The sequence below is a fragment of the Microcaecilia unicolor genome, chromosome 1, assembly GCF_901765095.1.
Source record: "Microcaecilia unicolor chromosome 1, aMicUni1.1, whole genome shotgun sequence".
NCBI classification, from domain to species: Eukaryota; Metazoa; Chordata; class Amphibia; order Gymnophiona; family Siphonopidae; genus Microcaecilia; species Microcaecilia unicolor.
The window spans coordinates 588,885,223-588,904,346 of record NC_044031.1 but is presented as its reverse complement, the minus strand read 5'-3'; the positions used below and the strand labels follow the sequence as shown (position 1 = coordinate 588,904,346).

General features: G+C 41.2%; 1 protein-coding gene across 2 annotated transcripts in view; it reads left to right on the top strand.

Moving 5' to 3' along the window:
* The window catches only part of ASAP1 (ArfGAP with SH3 domain, ankyrin repeat and PH domain 1), an 803,986-nt gene that overhangs the window by 96,930 nt on the left and 687,932 nt on the right, over positions 1 to 19,124 (top strand). For both annotated transcript variants that reach the window (XM_030219214.1, XM_030219206.1), the window contains exon 3: positions 16,006 to 16,132. In XM_030219214.1, coding sequence (XP_030075074.1) covers positions 16,006 to 16,132 — 127 coding nt within the window. The remainder of the gene's footprint in view (positions 1 to 16,005; positions 16,133 to 19,124) is intronic.

Genomic DNA, 19,124 nt, shown 5'->3' with positions numbered 1-19,124 from the left:
ATTTTTTGCCAGCCTCTAATGTCATACCCAGCTCCCTGACAGCAGTATGCAGGTCCCTGGAGCAGTTTTAGTGGGTGCAGTGCACTTCAGAGAGGCGGACCCAGGCCCCGCCCACCTGTTACACTTGTGGTGGTAAATGTGAGCCCTTAAAAACCCACCACAAACCCACTGTACCCACATGGAGGTGCCCCCTTCACCCCTTAGGGCTATGGTAATGTTGTACAGTTGTGGGGAGTGGGTTTTGGGGGGCTCAGCACCCAAGGTAAGCGAGCTATGCACCTGGGAGCAATTTGTGAAGTCCACTGCAGTGCCCCCTAGGGTGCCCGGTTGGTGTCCTGGCATGTGAGGGGAACCAGTGCACTACGTATGCTGGCTCCTCCCACGACCAAATGGCTTGGATTTGGTCGTTTCTAAGATGGGCGTCCTCGGTTTCCATTATTGCTGAAAACTGGGGACGACCATCTCTAAGGTCGACCTAAATGTTGAGAGGCGTCCCCGATCGTATTATCAAAACAAAAGATGGATGCCCCTCTTGTTTCGATAATACGTGTTTCCCCGCCCCTTCGCGAGAACGTCCTGCGAGGATTATGCCCCTCTATGCCTTCTGTCAATTTGGTTGTTAGGGGTAAGGATGCTATCAGTCTATAATTCGAGGTGTCTTCTACTTTTTTTTTGGTGTCTTTTGGGATGGGAGTTAGTAGGATGTTGCCTCTGTCCTGTGGGAATAGGCCTCTTTTGAATAGATAATTAAGGTGGTCTGTGAGTTCTGTGAAATATTGTTGGGGGGGGCGGATTCATTATATAGTTGGGGCAGGTGTCTAGTTGGTAGTGGGCGGAGAATTTTCTGAGTGTGTGAGCTATTATTTCAGTGCTTAGATGAGTGGTTATTCCAAATACGATCTGCCGGGTATTCCCTTGGGTTCGGATCTAGTTCATTTATGAAGGTTTCTGGATTAATATTTCCCTGATGCAGATTCTTGCATAGATTGGTAATTTTTTCTTCAAAGTATTTGGCAAGATTGTCTGAATGTGGGAGGTTTGCTTTCTGTGTAGTTACCGTTTTGGTGTTGTTTATTAGTTTGTATAATTTCTTTGTGTCTTTGTAATCTGTGCCAATTTGTTCCCTGTAGAAGTTTCTTTTGGATTGTCTTATATTTGTATTTTGTTTGACTTTCTTTCCAGGCCTTTAGTGATTGTTTGTTTTTGTTTTTTTTTTCCAGTTTCGTTCTAATTTTCTATTTTGTGTTTTTAGAATTTTTAGTTCTTCGTTAAACCAGAGTATTTTATTTCATTTTTGTGCTGAATTTATACGTATGGGCGCTATTTTGTTGAGGATTTCGTTGCATCGTTCATCCCAAACAGTGAAGAAGTCAGTTGAATCGGTTTTTGGTGTCCAGTTGTTATAGTATATTTCTTGCCAAAATGTTTTGGGGTCTATTTTACCTCTTGTTTTATAAAAGGCCCGTTGATGCGTTTGGGGAAGACCTTTTTTCTTCCAGCATAAGGTCATAGTTAATTTAAAGTGGTCAGACCAAGGTACGCTTGGGCTTAAACATAGGCATCAAAGTGCTTTACAATATAAAATGATCTGCAGTTAAACAAACACACGGAATACGTAATCAAGGGGGTGGGAAGAGAGTTTAAAAAAAGGGTTATGGAGAGGAAAAAAAGATTTAGAAAAGAGGTAAGTATTGAGTGATTTCTTGAAGGCAGTGACTGTCCCTTGGGTTCCTGATATAGAGGGAGTTCATTGTTGGAGAATGGGTGTGGACTGCCACTGCAGTTAAGGCATGGTACTTACTGCATGCTGTCAGGTGCACTTAGCACAGATACTGCCTCAAGAGGAGATGTTTATTCACAATTAGCATAGATGCATTTACTATACAAAAGTTCTTTACCATGTGTTAACTGCAAGGTACATGCTAGAAATTCCCCAACAGTTACTGCACAGCTTTTTCACCTACTGTGTGTTAACGTTTCAGAGTCAAGTGCAGTAAGTACAAAAATTTACCACTCCTTATTAAACAGACCCCTTAGTTTTTCTGTTATAGCATTGTTCTCCCTGAGCACACCGTTTAGTCCTTACTCATCTAATAGAGCAACTGATTCTCCTACAGTTTTCCTGCTTCTAATATACTTGAAAATATTTTTATCCTGCCAGGTACTGTATTAGCTACTGTTGAAGACAGGATGCTGGGCTAAATAGACATTTGGTCTAAACCAGTATAGCAACTCAAGTTCTCATGTTTTTGCCTCTAGGCAGGGGTTCTCAATCCAGTCCTTGGGTCACACCTAGCCAGTCAGGTTTTCATAATATCCACAATGAATATGCATGAGAAAAATTTGCATACAAATGCATATTCATTATGGATATCATGAAAACCAGACTGGCCTGGTGTGTCCTAAGGACTGGGTTGAGAACCCCTGCTCTATAGTAACATAGTAGATGACGGCAGAAAAAGACCTGCACGGTCCATCCAGTCTGCCCAACAAGACAACTCATGTGTGCTACTTTTTGTGTATACCCTACTTTGATTTGTACCTATGCTGCTCTATGGCAAGCCTTTTTTTTTTTTTTCAAATTCTCTTTTGGCCAGCCTTAATGCTCGACCTGTAAACCTGCCAGTGCTTGTGCTCTTTTCTGTTTTCCTCACTTGGATCTGTTTTCTGATTTTTAAAAGACACAGTTTTAGCTCTCATCGCCTTTCACTTCACACTTTAACCATGGCAGTAGTTGTGTTGAAAAAAACATCCAAGTCAGAATTGAGATATTTAGCTCATTACGTCCACAAAAAACATTCATCTTACAGCCATTTTCAAACAGGAAAATGCATGGGTTTCCCTTTCAAACATGGCTCGAAGGTGGACACTTTTGTACCAAAAATATCTAAAAAGAGCCATTTTCCAAACTGGCATATCCAACTTATAAACTGAAAAAGAACAAACAAAAAAAAACTCAGGTACAAAGACATCTGTCTGTGTGGCATCACTTTGAGAGAAATGGTCACACAGATGTCCCTGCAGATCAGAGGAGCAGCATAATGGTCAGTGCAGTGGACTTTAAACAATGGCACCCAGGTACAATTCCCATCATAACTCCTTTAGTTTATATTGTGAGCCCTCCAGGAACAGAATAAAATGTACTGTACCTAATTGTACACTATTACAATCACCTTCCACCCTGCAGGTGTCTTCTATACTTACATACATAATTTGGTGGTTTTGAAGGGCTCACAATTTCCACCATAAATGTACTAGGTAGCAGTGGCGTAGCCACAGGTGGGCCTCAGGGCCCACCCAACAGTAGCACATATTTAGTGGTAGCTGGTGGGGATCCCAAGCTCCGCCAGCTGAAGGCTTGCCCCTGATGGTAATGAAAACGCTACTCTCCATGATACCGGTACCATGTGCACATGGTGGAAAGAAACATTTTCCTGCCAGCTGAGATTTTTTTTTGGTGGGGGGGGGGGGGGGGGGGGGGAGAACACTTGGTGCCCATCTAGTTCTTGCCTAGGCCCACCCAAAATCTGTTTTCTGGCTATGCCCCTGCTGGGTAGAGTGGGATATGGACCTGGATCCCCTTGAATACAGGGCACTGCACTGAGACCTGCTTGCTGCTCTGTTGGGTGTGTCCATAATACTTGCAGTTGTCATACAGCCAGTTATCCCCTTTCAGTTTCACTTCTAAAGGGGGTGAATGGGTGACAGCATCCACTGGGGTACAGAGGAGGGGTCAAGCCCTTAATCCCTCTAGTGGTCAGCTGGTCAGGAACTTAGACAATATTGAAAAAGGTCTAGAACTCTAGATAAACACATCCTTTTTTTGCCTTGGACGTTTTGTCCTGTTCCATTATCGCTGAAAGACATCCTAATTTTGGGCCCACCCTAATCCTGTCCAAAACACACCTCCAACATGTCCCTTACTATCTGGACAAACTGTAGTGAAACATATCCTAATTTTGCATTTCGAAAATTGTGATTTAGACGTTTTCAGCAGATGGATGTTTTCTGGCCATTTTGAGATGTTTTGAGATGTCTAATCGGGCTCATTTTCGAAAGAGGAGGACACCCATTTTTCGACATAAATCGGAAGATGGACGTCATTCTCACACGGTCGTCCAAATCGGTATAATCGAAAGTCGTCGCAGGGATGGCCAAAGTTCAAGGGGGCGTATCGGAGCGTAGCGAAGGCGGGACTTGGGCGTGCCTAACAGTTGGACGTCCTCCCATAATGGAGAAGAAAAGGACGTCCCTGACGAGCATTTGGACGACTTTACCTGGTCATGTTTTTCTCACGACCATGGCACAAAAAGGTGCCCGAAATGACCAGACGACCTCCCGTTACTCCCTCAGTGGTCACTAACCCCCTCCCACCCTCAAAAAATATCTTTCAAAATATTTTTTGCCAACCTCAGATGTCATACTTAGGTCCATGACAGCAATATGCAGGTCCCTGGAGCAGTTTTAGTGGGTGCAGTGCACTTCAGGCAGGCGTACCCACGCCCATACCCTCCCCTACCTGTTACGTTTGTGGAGGAAACAGCGAGCCCTCCAAAACCCACCACAAACCCACTGTACCCATATCTAGGTGCCCCCTTCACCTGCAAGGGCTATGGTAGTGGTGTACAGTTGTGGGGAGTGGGTTTTAGGGGGGGTTGGGGGGCTCAGCACACAAGGTAAGAGAGCTATGCACCTGGGAGCAATTTCTGAAGTCCACTGCAGTGACCCCTAGGGTGCCCGGTTGGTGTCCTGGCATGTCAGGGGGACCAGTGCAATACAAATGCAAGCTCCTCCCACGACCAAAGAGGGCTTGCATTTGGTCGTTTCTGAGATGGACATCCTTGGTTTCCATTATCGCTGAAAATCAGAAATGACCAAGTCTAGGAATGACCATCTCTAAGGACGACCAAACTTTCAAGATTTGGACGTCCCTGACCATATTATCGAAACGAAAGATGGACGTCCATCTTGTTTCGATAATACGGGTTTCCCTGCCCCTGCATCGGGACGTTTTGCAAGGACGTCCCTTTCGATTATGCCCCTCTATGTGTTACAAAAATGAGCACCTTTGTCTCTGACCTTTTCTGATACATGAAATGTATTTACTGCCTTTTTGAACAAATTTACCCAAAATAGTGTATAGTGAGTAAAACTCAGACATTGGCAATAAATAATCACAACAGTAATATATACAGTTAACAATACACATTATAACACAGTGTGCTATTTACAGTGTAACCACAATACACATTAAATATCTTAATAGAAAGGGGACAAATGGAGGTGGAACATATAGGCAGATAAGACAGAGTAATAGGAGTTTGGACAGATAAGGGTGACTAACTTGAAGAAAAATTGCACATGTAATCAGAAAAGGTGCATGCAACTTATCTCAGAATATGTAAGGTAAGCAAAATCTGCTGCCAATTTTAGTCTTGTGTGTGACTAGCTAGTTAGTTCAATCTTCCATTAAAGGCTCTGGAAAGCAGCTAAGCTTTAACCTGCTTCCTGACTAGCAATAAGCTTTTGTTAGGCAAAGCCTCTCAGAGTGGATCAAAAGTGCATTTGGGGCTACTCCTGAGAAGGCCTGCTGGTGGTGTTATCATCCCATGATTTTCTTTGGAGGGGTATGATTAGGATGCTTCTTGGGCAAATCTTGGAGATATAGAGAGAGATTTACTTTTTCAAGTACACTGGTCTATTTCCTTTGAGACCTTGAAGAACAAAGACAAATTTATCCCTTTATTGTACTGTGTTGCTGGTACTGATTTCTGTCAGTCATGTTAGCATGATACTGTGGTTCACAGTATCAGAAGCTGCAGAGAAATCCAGCAGTACTAACATCAAGGTGGCTCCCCTCTCATGGTTTCTGTGCAGATCGTCTATCAGTGATAAGAGGACCATTTCCATCCCATAACCAGGTCTGAATCCAGACTGATACAGATCTAGCTGGTGTCTCTCTTTGAGCCTGTCATTGAGCTGAATGCAGACTGTTTGTCCTATAAGATTTTCTAGAAATGTGGACGTTTTATACTGGCCTGGTCAAGCCTGTTTTTTTCAGCAGAGGACATACCAGTACGGTTTTTAATTTTGTTGGTAGCTGCACATTAGAGAGGAGTTCACAGTGTTTGTGGCCCCTTGCTTGCTAGCTGCAGTATCTTTGATGGGTAGGGTTTCAGGTGGCAAGTAGTCATTGAAGGCATTTCAAAGGCAAGACCTTCCTCTATTATTGAGTTAAAATAGTCTCATATGTTTGTATGGAGAGGGTATGTTTATGTGCTGCTGGTCAATTGACAAGAGGTTGTGTGAGATTGCTTGTAGTTCCAGGTGGAGACTTAATTTTGTTGTCAAAATATGCAACAGAATTGTTGCAGTTTACATTTTGATTGAGCAGGCTTATTCTGTTGTGGGTGTTGCAGTAGGCTGTTTATATGCAGAATAGGTGCTTCGCTGAATTGGCAGCACGTTCAATGCACTGAAATAGTTGGTTTTTTTTTTTGTTGCTGTCATGTGTTTCCTACAGTTTAGCCTGCACTCATCCAAGCAAGTCATGTCATCTCCTATACTTCCAAGATGGCATTTTTAAATATTATCCATGTATTAAGTAAGCTTTTAACCTTTGTCACTGCTCCTTTAAATCTTTTAAACTAGTTTCCTCATTTATCATGGTCCCCCCTTTATTTAATGACATGCTACAGCAGTAGTTTTCCTTAGTGTCCTCCTCCCAGTATTTATGACAAGCATAATCATATTATGGTCTTTATTTCCAAGTTGTCCCACCACTATTACTCGTCACATCAAGTTCTGTAAGAACTAGATGTAAAGTGGTTTTGCCTTTTGTTGGTTCTAGGGTGAGGAACAGGGTTGAGAGGTTAACTAAAAGCCATGGAAGTGAGGAAGATGAGTGTTGGTTTAAGTAAAGGAACTTAAATGCTTATCCAGTATTTTTCTTAAAGGATAGCTAGAGAAGCATAGATGGGAACTAGACAGACTAATGGACTAATTTATCTTTATATAGCATCTCATACAACATTCATACCATACTTCAGTCATCACCCTGCCCATAAAGAATCATTCATTCTTTAGATGGGATAGGAGAGATAGGATGGCAACATTTAATGCCTCCAAAGTTTAAATGCAAAGATGGCTCATTTTCAGCGGAAATGAGACTCTGGAATAAGGATGAAGGTGAAAGGGGATAGACTCAAGAGTAATCCAAGGAAATATGTCTTCAAGAAAGGGTAATAGATGAGTGGATTAACCTCCCAGTGGAGTTTGTGTGGAAACAAAGGCACTATCTGAATTAAAAAAAAAAGCATGGTATAATCTCTGAATGAGAGGAAAAGTTTAGAGTTGAGCAGTTGGTGTGGATGGGCAGACTGGGCAAGTTATATAGCAGTGATTCCTAAACCTGGTCCTGAACACACCCCATCCTGTTAGGTTTTCAGGATATCCACAATCAAAATTTAGAAGAGAGATTTGCATGCACTGCATCCAAGGTTTGGGAAATCACTTCCCTATGATATTATTATGCCATCAATGCATAATTTAACGTCACAGTTTTAAATATTAACATTGTTTCATGTAGAGGGGCATTTTCAAAAGAATGTTCAAGTCAGAATTGGGACATCCTGCTTATAACATTCAAAAAACCCATCCATCTCACAGCCACTTTTGAACAGGAAAGAAGTCCAATTTCCTTGAAAAATACAAGAGAAGGATGTCCTTATACAAACTGAAGTTATAAACAGGGAGGGGGGGGGAGGAGGAACTAGGTATTGTCTATCTGGTATCATGCTAATTAAAAATGGCCACACAAACATCCTAAAAGTTCTTTTCAATGTGAGGGCAAAACAAAATGATGTATTAAAAAATCCCAACGCCTATAAATAAGTATGTTAGATAGTGAACGCTTACATCACACGCTAACAGAGCCTCAGAGAAACTCTTTTCACACAGGGTACACAGCCTTGTGCCTTACCTAGATCATCATCAGATCTGTAAATATTAGTGTGGAATGTATTATTCAAACATTAAAATCCAAAATTTCAACATTAACTTGATAACTCCAATCCACATTTTAATTAAATTTCAATCATAGAAAACATTTTTTTAACTTATCTTTTGAATATTTACTTAGGACTGTCACCAACATGGTCATATTTCGATAACCCTGCATCAGGGCAATAGCCCTAAAAAAGTAATGATTCACATAAGAAACTAGTATCATAAGTGTAAGTAAAAACCTCAAATTTAAACATCCACCTAACAAAAACACTGATGAGTTTCCACAGCGTTACATTGCTTTCATAATGGCATGCTCTATTTAAATGCCGCCTCTCCATCAACCATTTAAAAACCCAGACTGCCTATGTTCAGTTTGGGAAAACGATCTTCAAATTCAGAATCAGTGGTCTTATCTCTGGTCTAAAGTGAGCAGGCCTATAGCTTCGGCCAGCTACGTAGTCATTATATTTCTATCGTCATAGGGCGATTTTGACTCATAAATTGGCGGTAGCTGGTCTTTCGAATAACAACATATGTTGGTCCTGTGGCTCGCACACTGGTACTTTGCTTCATATGATTTTTGATTGTAGAATAACTTATGAATTTTGGTGTCAGGTGTGGTCTTTTATTTCAAATATTTTTCCTGCACAGGGTCCAATTACTCCTTCAATTATTATGTTAGGTTCTGTGCTATTCCAAGATCAATTGGATGTTTCCCAACAAAACTTACTGAACATTTTAGTGGTTGCTGCGCTAAAACTGGTTCTTATGCATTGGAAAGATAATTTTAATCTCAATCCTACCTTTTGGTGGCAATTTTACAGATTCATAAATTTGAAACCTCTGTTGCAGACAAAACGGGTGAGATGTTTTACTGCTAAAACGTGGTCTCATGTGGATAATTATCTGAAATCTTATAATTTTAGGTAACTTGTTTAAATTTCTTTTTCTCTCTTTTGTTTGAATTCTGTGTTATAGTTGATGTTATTGATTGATAAATTGTTTGTCTTTTTCTAAAACCAATAAAATTCTTGGACTTAAAAACCCAGACTGCCAAAAGAAATAGAACTCTTACCCTAAAGTATCCGCCCATTTCTTCATAATAATTGCCAATTGATTTCTAAATTTAAACCCCTTGAGGCAACTGTTTTAAGCTTAAAAATCCACTGTTCTTCCTAGATGACATTTGGATTTTAATGTTTGAAAATACATTCCACACCAATATTTACAGAGCCAGTGATGATCTAGGTAAGGCACAGGGCTGTGTACCCTGTGTGAAAAGAATTACCTCTAAGGCTTTGTTAGTATGTGATGCAGAGTTCACTACCTAGCATGCCTATTTATAGATTTTTTTTTGTTATGGGAATTTTTAATACATCACACAGACATTCTTGCAGAACAGAGGAGTAGCTTAGTGGTTAATGCAGTGGACTGTAAACCAAGGAACACAGGCTCAACTACTACTGCAAGTCTTCTTTTTTGTAAGTGTGATCCCTTCAGGAACAGAAAAATACCTACTGTACCTGACCACATTCAGGCTTATAGGTGTCCTATATCTTTAGGTACTAAGTATTTTTCTGTTCCTGGAGGGAGCCCCAGAAAAAAACCCACACTAATTGTTACAGTAGGATTTGAATCTACATCCCTTGGTTTACAGTCCTCTGCACTAACCACTAGGCTACTCCTCTTACCTGCTTGTTGCTTTGGTCAGAATGACTACAATACCTGCTGCTGACAGAACCTTTCCGTTTTCACTTTCAGGGGAGGAAGACAGCAACCACTGGGGCATTAAGGAGGTGTCATGCTTTAATCCCTCCAGTTGTCAGTTGCTCAATCAAAGCTACTTTTTATAACTTGGATGTTGACTTAAACATTTAATCCTTTTTAGATATGGACAATTCTTGCCATTCAGAAATCACCATTGGACGTCCTACTTTTGGGCTCTCCCTAGTTCCACCCACAACATGCCTCCCTACTATTTGGATAAACAAAAATGTGAAACATACAAATTGACTTTCCAAAATTGGGATTTGGTTGTTCTTTTCAATGTGAGGGCAAAACAAAATGATGTATTAAAAAATCCCAACGCCTATAAATAAGTATGTTAGATAGTGAACGCTTACATCACACGCTAACAGAGCCTCAGAGAAACTCTTTTCACACAGGGTACACAGCCTTGTGCCTTACCTAGATCATCATCAGATCTGTAAATATTAGTGTGGAATGTATTATTCAAACATTAAAATCCAAAATTTCAACATTAACTTGATAACTCCAATCCACATTTTAATTAAATTTCAATCATAGAAAACATTTTTTTAACTTATCTTTTGAATATTTACTTAGGACTGTCACCAACATGGTCATATTTCGATAACCCTGCATCAGGGCAATAGCCCTAAAAAAGTAATGATTCACATAAGAAACTAGTATCATAAGTGTAAGTAAAAACCTCAAATTTAAACATCCACCTAACAAAAACACTGATGAGTTTCCACAGCGTTACATTGCTTTCATAATGGCATGCTCTATTTAAATGCCGCCTCTCCATCAACCATTTAAAAACCCAGACTGCCTATGTTCAGTTTGGGAAAACGATCTTCAAATTCAGAATCAGTGGTCTTATCTCTGGTCTAAAGTGAGCAGGCCTATAGCTTCGGCCAGCTACGTAGTCATTATATTTCTATCGTCATAGGGCGATTTTGACTCATAAATTGGCGGTAGCTGGTCTTTCGAATAACAACATATGTTGGTCCTGTGGCTCGCACACTGGTACTTTGCTTCATATGATTTTTGATTGTAGAATAACTTATGAATTTTGGTGTCAGGTGTGGTCTTTTATTTCAAATATTTTTCCTGCACAGGGTCCAATTACTCCTTCAATTATTATGTTAGGTTCTGTGCTATTCCAAGATCAATTGGATGTTTCCCAACAAAACTTACTGAACATTTTAGTGGTTGCTGCGCTAAAACTGGTTCTTATGCATTGGAAAGATAATTTTAATCTCAATCCTACCTTTTGGTGGCAATTTTACAGATTCATAAATTTGAAACCTCTGTTGCAGACAAAACGGGTGAGATGTTTTACTGCTAAAACGTGGTCTCATGTGGATAATTATCTGAAATCTTATAATTTTAGGTAACTTGTTTAAATTTCTTTTTCTCTCTTTTGTTTGAATTCTGTGTTATAGTTGATGTTATTGATTGATAAATTGTTTGTCTTTTTCTAAAACCAATAAAATTCTTGGACTTAAAAACCCAGACTGCCAAAAGAAATAGAACTCTTACCCTAAAGTATCCGCCCATTTCTTCATAATAATTGCCAATTGATTTCTAAATTTAAACCCCTTGAGGCAACTGTTTTAAGCTTAAAAATCCACTGTTCTTCCTAGATGACATTTGGATTTTAATGTTTGAAAATACATTCCACACCAATATTTACAGAGCCAGTGATGATCTAGGTAAGGCACAGGGCTGTGTACCCTGTGTGAAAAGAATTACCTCTAAGGCTTTGTTAGTATGTGATGCAGAGTTCACTACCTAGCATGCCTATTTATAGATTTTTTTTTGTTATGGGAATTTTTAATACATCACACAGACATTCTTGCAGAACAGAGGAGTAGCTTAGTGGTTAATGCAGTGGACTGTAAACCAAGGAACACAGGCTCAACTACTACTGCAAGTCTTCTTTTTTGTAAGTGTGATCCCTTCAGGAACAGAAAAATACCTACTGTACCTGACCACATTCAGGCTTATAGGTGTCCTATATCTTTAGGTACTAAGTATTTTTCTGTTCCTGGAGGGAGCCCCAGAAAAAAACCCACACTAATTGTTACAGTAGGATTTGAATCTACATCCCTTGGTTTACAGTCCTCTGCACTAACCACTAGGCTACTCCTCTTACCTGCTTGTTGCTTTGGTCAGAATGACTACAATACCTGCTGCTGACAGAACCTTTCCGTTTTCACTTTCAGGGGAGGAAGACAGCAACCACTGGGGCATTAAGGAGGTGTCATGCTTTAATCCCTCCAGTTGTCAGTTGCTCAATCAAAGCTACTTTTTATAACTTGGATGTTGACTTAAACATTTAATCCTTTTTAGATATGGACAATTCTTGCCATTCAGAAATCACCATTGGACGTCCTACTTTTGGGCTCTCCCTAGTTCCACCCACAACATGCCTCCCTACTATTTGGATAAACAAAAATGTGAAACATACAAATTGACTTTCCAAAATTGGGATTTGGTTGTTTTTAGCAGATGGATGTCTCAAAATGCCTAAAAAAAAGGTTCATCTGCTTTGAAAACGAGCACCATTTTATCTATATACTGTATTTTAATAGCACAATGGCTTTGTGGGTGAGCATGCAGACCCTGCCTAAGCTGCCCTCATTTCTCTCCCATTCCTGAAGCTTCTTGGCACCCACCCAACCCTCCAAGATCAGTCCATAGGCCCTTGCAGAGCTGTTTCCCACTACCAGCAACAACATATAGCCCAGGAGCTTCTCTCTTGCTCCTCCCTACTTTCCTACGAATCTAGTGCCTTCCCATTGGCTGGATCCAGCTAGATTCTCCAATGCTAGCTACACTAGAAGCTGGCAAGGGGAGAGGATTAGAGACTTGCAGACAGAAGTTTAAAACTGTGAAAATGCCCTGAGGTTACATCTGGCTCGCAGGATAGGCATATATGGGAGAGACTCCCCCTCCCCACCCACAGACAGTTTGAACTTCCTGGGTGTGGCTTGGATCTCTTTCAGGGAGAGAAAACTAACAACTTATAGCAGCAGCTTCAGAGAGCATTTTCCATCTCACAGATAGGCTGCAGAGAATACCTTCTCCTGCTTTAGACTTAGTCCCACCCCTAGAGTGACATGTCTTATATAACCTCCCTATCAACACACTCATTACTTTTACCTCACCCATTTCTATTCTTCTATCACCTTCTCCCACTACTCCAACCAGAGTTACACCTAATCACACTGACCACCCTTCAACATCTTCAGTCATTCTGTGACTGTTCTCTTGTGCTTGACTGCTTAAATATTTTAAATGTAAATGCTTTACTTTTTTGTCTATTAGATTGTAAGCTCTTTGAGCAGGGACTGTCTTTCTTCTGTGTTTATACAGCACTGCGTACACTTTGTAGCGCTCTAGAAATGTTAAATAGTAGTAGTAGTAGTAAATAGCCGTGTGAAGTTCAGTGGTAAAGGTGTTCCCCACAGAACAGAAACCTTAAATTGAGTTATAGAAGAGTTTATAAAAATTGACCATGGTAAGAATAACTACTACTTAACATTTCTAAAGCGCTACCAGGGTTATGCAGCGCTGTACAATTTAACACAGAGGACAGTCCCTGCTCAAAGGAGCTTACAATCTAAAGAATAACTGAAGTAAAAATCTGCCTGTTGCAGAAGTTACAATAAAGTTGAGTTTATTAGCAAACCCTTGGAGCGTCATGTGGTTCCTGGACTGAAGAGCAGAGTGGAACCCTAAAGTTTAGTGCATCTGGCCCTCAGATCTAGATAAAGTTTCCCAAAACCCGATCACTATTGTAAACCATTGATTGACCCCAGCTTGACTGCAAATGGACTGAAAACAAGGTATGTGGCAAGAGTGAGTGAAGACTGTGAAGTGTGTGTAAAAGGATTTTTTTCTTTTGTGGCCAGAGCTAGCGCATATGTGAGACCCAGGTTTCATTAGCATTTAACGGAGTTTAGAAAAAGGACCCCTTAATGTGGAGTCATCTTGATGGACCTACTTGATAATCTATAGTGAACTATATACTACTACTACTAACATTTGTATAGCGCTACCAGGCGTACGCAGCGCTGAACATGAGACACACAAAGACAGAACCTGTACAATGTTTCCTTTCCCTGTACTGTTATCAATTTAATAACAAAAGACTACTAAAACATAAAAAACCCAATTTTAATAGGGATATAATGGAAATACTAAAATCTCCTACTGAAATACAGTTGGAACAGATGATGTTAAGAGCAGAAGTGGAATGATCAATTTTATACCAAAGGGGTTAAAAAAAAAAGCTACAAATGAATATATGTCCAGAAAAATATGTATTTTTTAAAAATTTAATATGGTGAACTGAAAAAAATGCCTCCAGAGATTCCAAGACTGCATGTATACAGATTTATTTTCCATCTTCTCACCTCAGCATTTGGTGATTTCAAGAGCTACTGTATCTATCACTACCACAAGACCTTGATCTGCTGTTTTTTTACTCCTAACCCCTATTCACTTGTTCAGTACCATGTCCGTTTCATCTTTCCCACCTTAGTAATTCCCTTTATCCCTTATTTGTCCGTCCTAATTAGATTGTAAGCTCTGTCCAGCACGGCCTCTCTTCATGTTCAAGTGTACAGCGCTGCGTACGTCCAGTAGCGCTATAGAAATAAGTTGTAGTAGTAGTATAAGACCAAATGACCCCTTCACATCCGCTTAAAAATATATATATTTACATTTTTGAACTTAAAGGCGTTCAACATTATGCCAGTAGCGAGGTTCTATAAGTATATCCCTGCGCTGTCAATGGCAGAAGTTAAAATAAAGGGCCCTCAGAAGAGGGGATGCAAAGCCACCAGAGTGGCTAAAAGGGAAGGGAGGAAGCGCCTATATTGCAAGGCCGCTTGGATGAATTTACGCCACTGCCAGAAATCTACAAAAATGCAATCCATCATAGTTCTGACTCACGGGTTTTAGAAGTAGAAAGTGAGATTTAAAATGATCATGGTAAATTAGTAGCAAAAATCCAACTCCCAAATCAAACAAGAAGCAGATCCCAAACGAAACCCCCCAGCTCACCACAGCCAAGGTTATATAGTTCTAATGATAACGCAAAGAAGCGAACTGCTCGACAGCAAAGAACAAGGCGCGTGCAGCCTCACTCCAGATGCTCTTACTTTAATAGCATTTCAGGTCCGCCCACTTCCCATCCCTTCCCCCGACATTAAAAAAAAAAAAATCTTCCCACTGGTCACAAAGCTTGCGCAAAGCACTTCCTTCTTAAGGTGCACGAGACCGAGGTGGTGTTGTATGTTCTCAATCTAACCTCCTTGGTTGAATAGAAAGGAAGGATAAAAAAAACGCGCGCGTGAGTGAGGGGAAAGTGCATAGCTCAGTTAGCGGTTAAGGGAGGGAGGGTGCACACTCACAGCACCGGTAGCCACGCGTGCGCGCGCACGAGTGGAGCCGTGAGAGACTCGTTCCTGACGAAAAACTTCGCAATTAAATAAAATAAAATTTCGAGCACAGTAAACAATAACCCCAGTTTTCTCCTCTCCCTCACCTCCTTTTACTAAGCTTACACATTTGACACAAAAAGAGGAAGTTAAACGGCTACCTCTGACATCCCCCTAACGTTCATTTCATTTTGCTCGGCCGCCCCCCTCCAAGAAACTGAACACACGTTAAACTAGAGAAACATCCTAAACGGAGCTCTTTGGCCGTGGGAAGGTTAGAAAGAAATGTAGCAGGTGCGGCCTGCTGCCACCCGCACCTCTCGGATCCCCATCCCTGTGCCGGGGCGAGGGCATGATTGCTGCATCTCAGCTTCAAGTCCCACTCCCAAGCTGACCGAGGACAGGAGCGGGCGGCGGGAGCAGCTTCTGGCACTTTCGTCCCTTAAAAGACTTGAGAGGGGCGGGGGGAGTCGCCGCTTACAATTTGTATCCCCACATCAGTCGTGTGCATTTTTTTTTTCTTTTGACAGTTTGTTTTTGCATGTATAAATTTATTTTTGTTTGGGTTGGGAAGGGAAGTGTAGAGGTTATTAATCGCAAAGGAAGGAAAGCAAAGAGAGAGGACACGGACAGTGTGACACTGCAGCCGGCCGTCACAGAGAGAGGAGGGGGGCGGGGGGAATAGCCTCACCCTTAAGACAACACAGAATCGGCCCTTTTTTTTTTGTTGGGTAACAGAACCATTGTCTCTGACTTGTTCATCTTTTATTTTCTTTTTGCCTCGTGGCTCCACCGGCAGGATGCCGGACCAGATCTCCGTCTCGGAGTTCATCGCTGAAACAACGGAGGATTACAACTCTCCGACCACGTCGAGTTTTACCACCCGGCTGCAGAGCTGCAGGAACTCGGTGACGGTGCTGGAGGAGGTAAGCGCTGCCCTTCGGGGCCCGGCTACTAAAACCCCACACTCGAGCCCAGGCTCGCGCCCTTTGATTTTCTACTCGGGAGGATGGCAGAGAGTTTGCTCGGGGTTTGTCTCTCTGTACCCAGGGCTGACTCTCTGACCAGGACCCGTCCTCTGAAGGTTGTATTATGATGGTGCCCTCACTCGGCTTAAATGGACAATGAATGTTGTTGGATGACAATAGACAGTAAAACATCTGTAGATAGGTAGGAAGAGTATAACCTCTAGGCTGCTGATGATGGCAATTTTAATGGGGGTAATATTGTAAAACCTTGGATTGCTCTTTCCAATGCTGTAAGTTTTTAATGTCAATTTTAGGTAGGAAGAAGCAGCAGCAGCAGTCTACTGCTAAGCAGAGGAGCGCTGCATCACATTCACTTTTTTAGCTCGTTAGGAAACAAAAGGCCTTTTTCGTGGTCTCTCTCCCCCCCCCCCCCCTGTTCTTGGTTTTATTTAACATAGTCTGCTGGTATTAAAAAAGGACAGCTGAGTGAAATGCATGTTGCAAGGTGGCCTTTGGAATGAAAACGGCACTAGATGTTAACAATAAAGCTTAGCAAAGAAAATACTATGGGAGAATAATTCATGTTGCTAAGCGTTGATTTCTATATGCTGTTTTTGGAAATTTAGAAAGGAGTATGCAAAAAAGTTGCAGTAATCTGTGAATAGACTACAGTCCTGTTCTTCTTACTGAAATGTGGGTGTATGCTACATTGGTACTGAATATTATTGGTTACAGTATTGTATAGATTGTTAATTGTAGTAACAACAAATGTACAAATGAGTAGTTAGCCATGCTATTGTAATTGGTGCATGACCTTACTGCACAAACTATAATAAACACGCCCAGTATACTAGTTTGTTTTTTTCTTTACTGAAAAATAGAATAGATGTATTTTGAATAAACTTGACCTAGTTATACCTCTGCTTCATATATCTTTTCCTTCTCTATAGCACCCTCATTCATTTAAAAAAGGGATTTATAAACCTATTGTAGATGAAGGTGTCTGTTAACCTTATCTAAAGGTAAAATTATTATGAAGCATTCTAATGCCACTAAAGAATTGTTGTGAGGACTCCTGAGACATGCACTTACTAATCACGTGGGCATGCTCATTTCTGTCCACAAAGGATGCAGAGCCAACCATTTATGGTTGTACTTGTTTTGTCAAAATTAGCCTATAGATTTTTTTTCTGGCAAATAGCATGCCACTATCTAGGTTCATACTAGATGTATAAAAGGTCTCAGATGACATTTGAAAGCTTTTCTCATAAAAGCATTATGGAAAATACTGCTTGATACATTTAAATATGGGTAAACCTATTCTTGATAACCTGAAACTCTTACTAATATGTTAATTTTTGCAAGTTTTAAAAATCAATTAAAGTCCAATTTCCAATCTTTACATGTGTGTAATACATCAGATAGCTTCTGTGAAGTAGTAGCCTAATGGTTTACCAGGTTCAATTCCCACAACATCTCTCTGTAACTCTGGGCAAGTCACTTAGGGCGCCTTTTACAAAGTGGTGGTATTTGTACCGCTGCTATGCCACATGCCATTTCGGCACTACCACCGAGCTACCGCAGGAGCCCGGCGGTAGTGCTTGCAGGGCCAGCGGAACTTGGTAAGCAGGGTATGCATGGCAGGGGGTGCCAACACTGGAGGGGTGCCAGAAACTGCTGTGCTTACCCGTTGCGCTGCGCTCCATGGCCACTGCCGCTGCACATTACAGCCTTCCCAAGACCTACCTTGAAGACAAGGGTTCGCCCTGGTGGTGTAGTGGCCTCTGTGGCTACAGGGGCAGAAAAGAATCCCACTCTTTCCTACCTGCTGCCGCTACTCCGTCTCTGCTTTGCTTTTCTGCGCCATGGGTGACGCCACTGTGTTTTAAAGATGGCTGCCGAGGTGGGTGGGTGGGTAGGTAGGACTGTAGTGTGTGGGAGAGGGGGGTTGTAGTATGCGGGAGGGGGATGGCAGCAAGGGTGCTAATTGTGGTGGGGGGCAGGTTTTGGCAAAGTATAAGACACTCATCACAAGAACAAAATATAAGAAAATCAATGGACTGCATTAGGGGCTTATAGCCTATTTATTTATGTTTAAACAAATGAGGGATCTGCATGAAAGAAAATATTTATTTTTATTATTTTGACTTATGAAAACTACTTGTCCTTGAAACATGCTCAAAACAGAATAATCCATTTGTACAAAACAGATGAAGTGAAGATATAACTCCATGTGCCCCAATGAAAGGATAGTTTAATTTTACTTTCAATCTTTATAACACCAGGCTTCCCAAGGTAGATTACAGCAACAGTTAGGATGAACCCATCAGTAAACAGGATATCCTCACTGAAATTTGACCATGTATTACTGTATTGTATAAGAACAGTGTAGAAAAAGGAGCACGACATATAGCCTTTATTAGTGCTGTTTCCACCAGCTATAATAATTTTTTAAGCAGTTTTAGTGATATTCAATTTTATTTCATGATGTTTATATCTACATATGGGAAGCTTTCAAATAAATTTAAAAAAGCTGTCAAGTAAAAAAAAAATAAAAAGTTCTTCACCTTTTAAGGCACTAGGCTGAAAAAGGGGGCGAGGTGTTAGACAGGGGGAGGGAGAAGAGAGAAAGAGATGATGGACCGGGAAGGGGGGGGGGCGCTAACTGATAGTTTGTAGGGGATGCCAGAGACCCTAGCACCGGCCCTGAGTGCCTGCACCCAGTGAGCGCCATTTCTGGCACAAAAAATATTTTTTAGCACTGGGGACTTCCCCAGTGGTAATCGGGCTGTCCTGCACACCACCTGGTTGCCCTACCACCTCCTAAATGGGCGATGGTAAGGGCTCCCCTGGGAAATGGCCACGTGTCAAGTGGTTCATTTACTGTACAACCATTTCCTTTTTATTTATTTATTTAAGTCTTTACCTGCTGTCCCTTTTACCGCAGCTT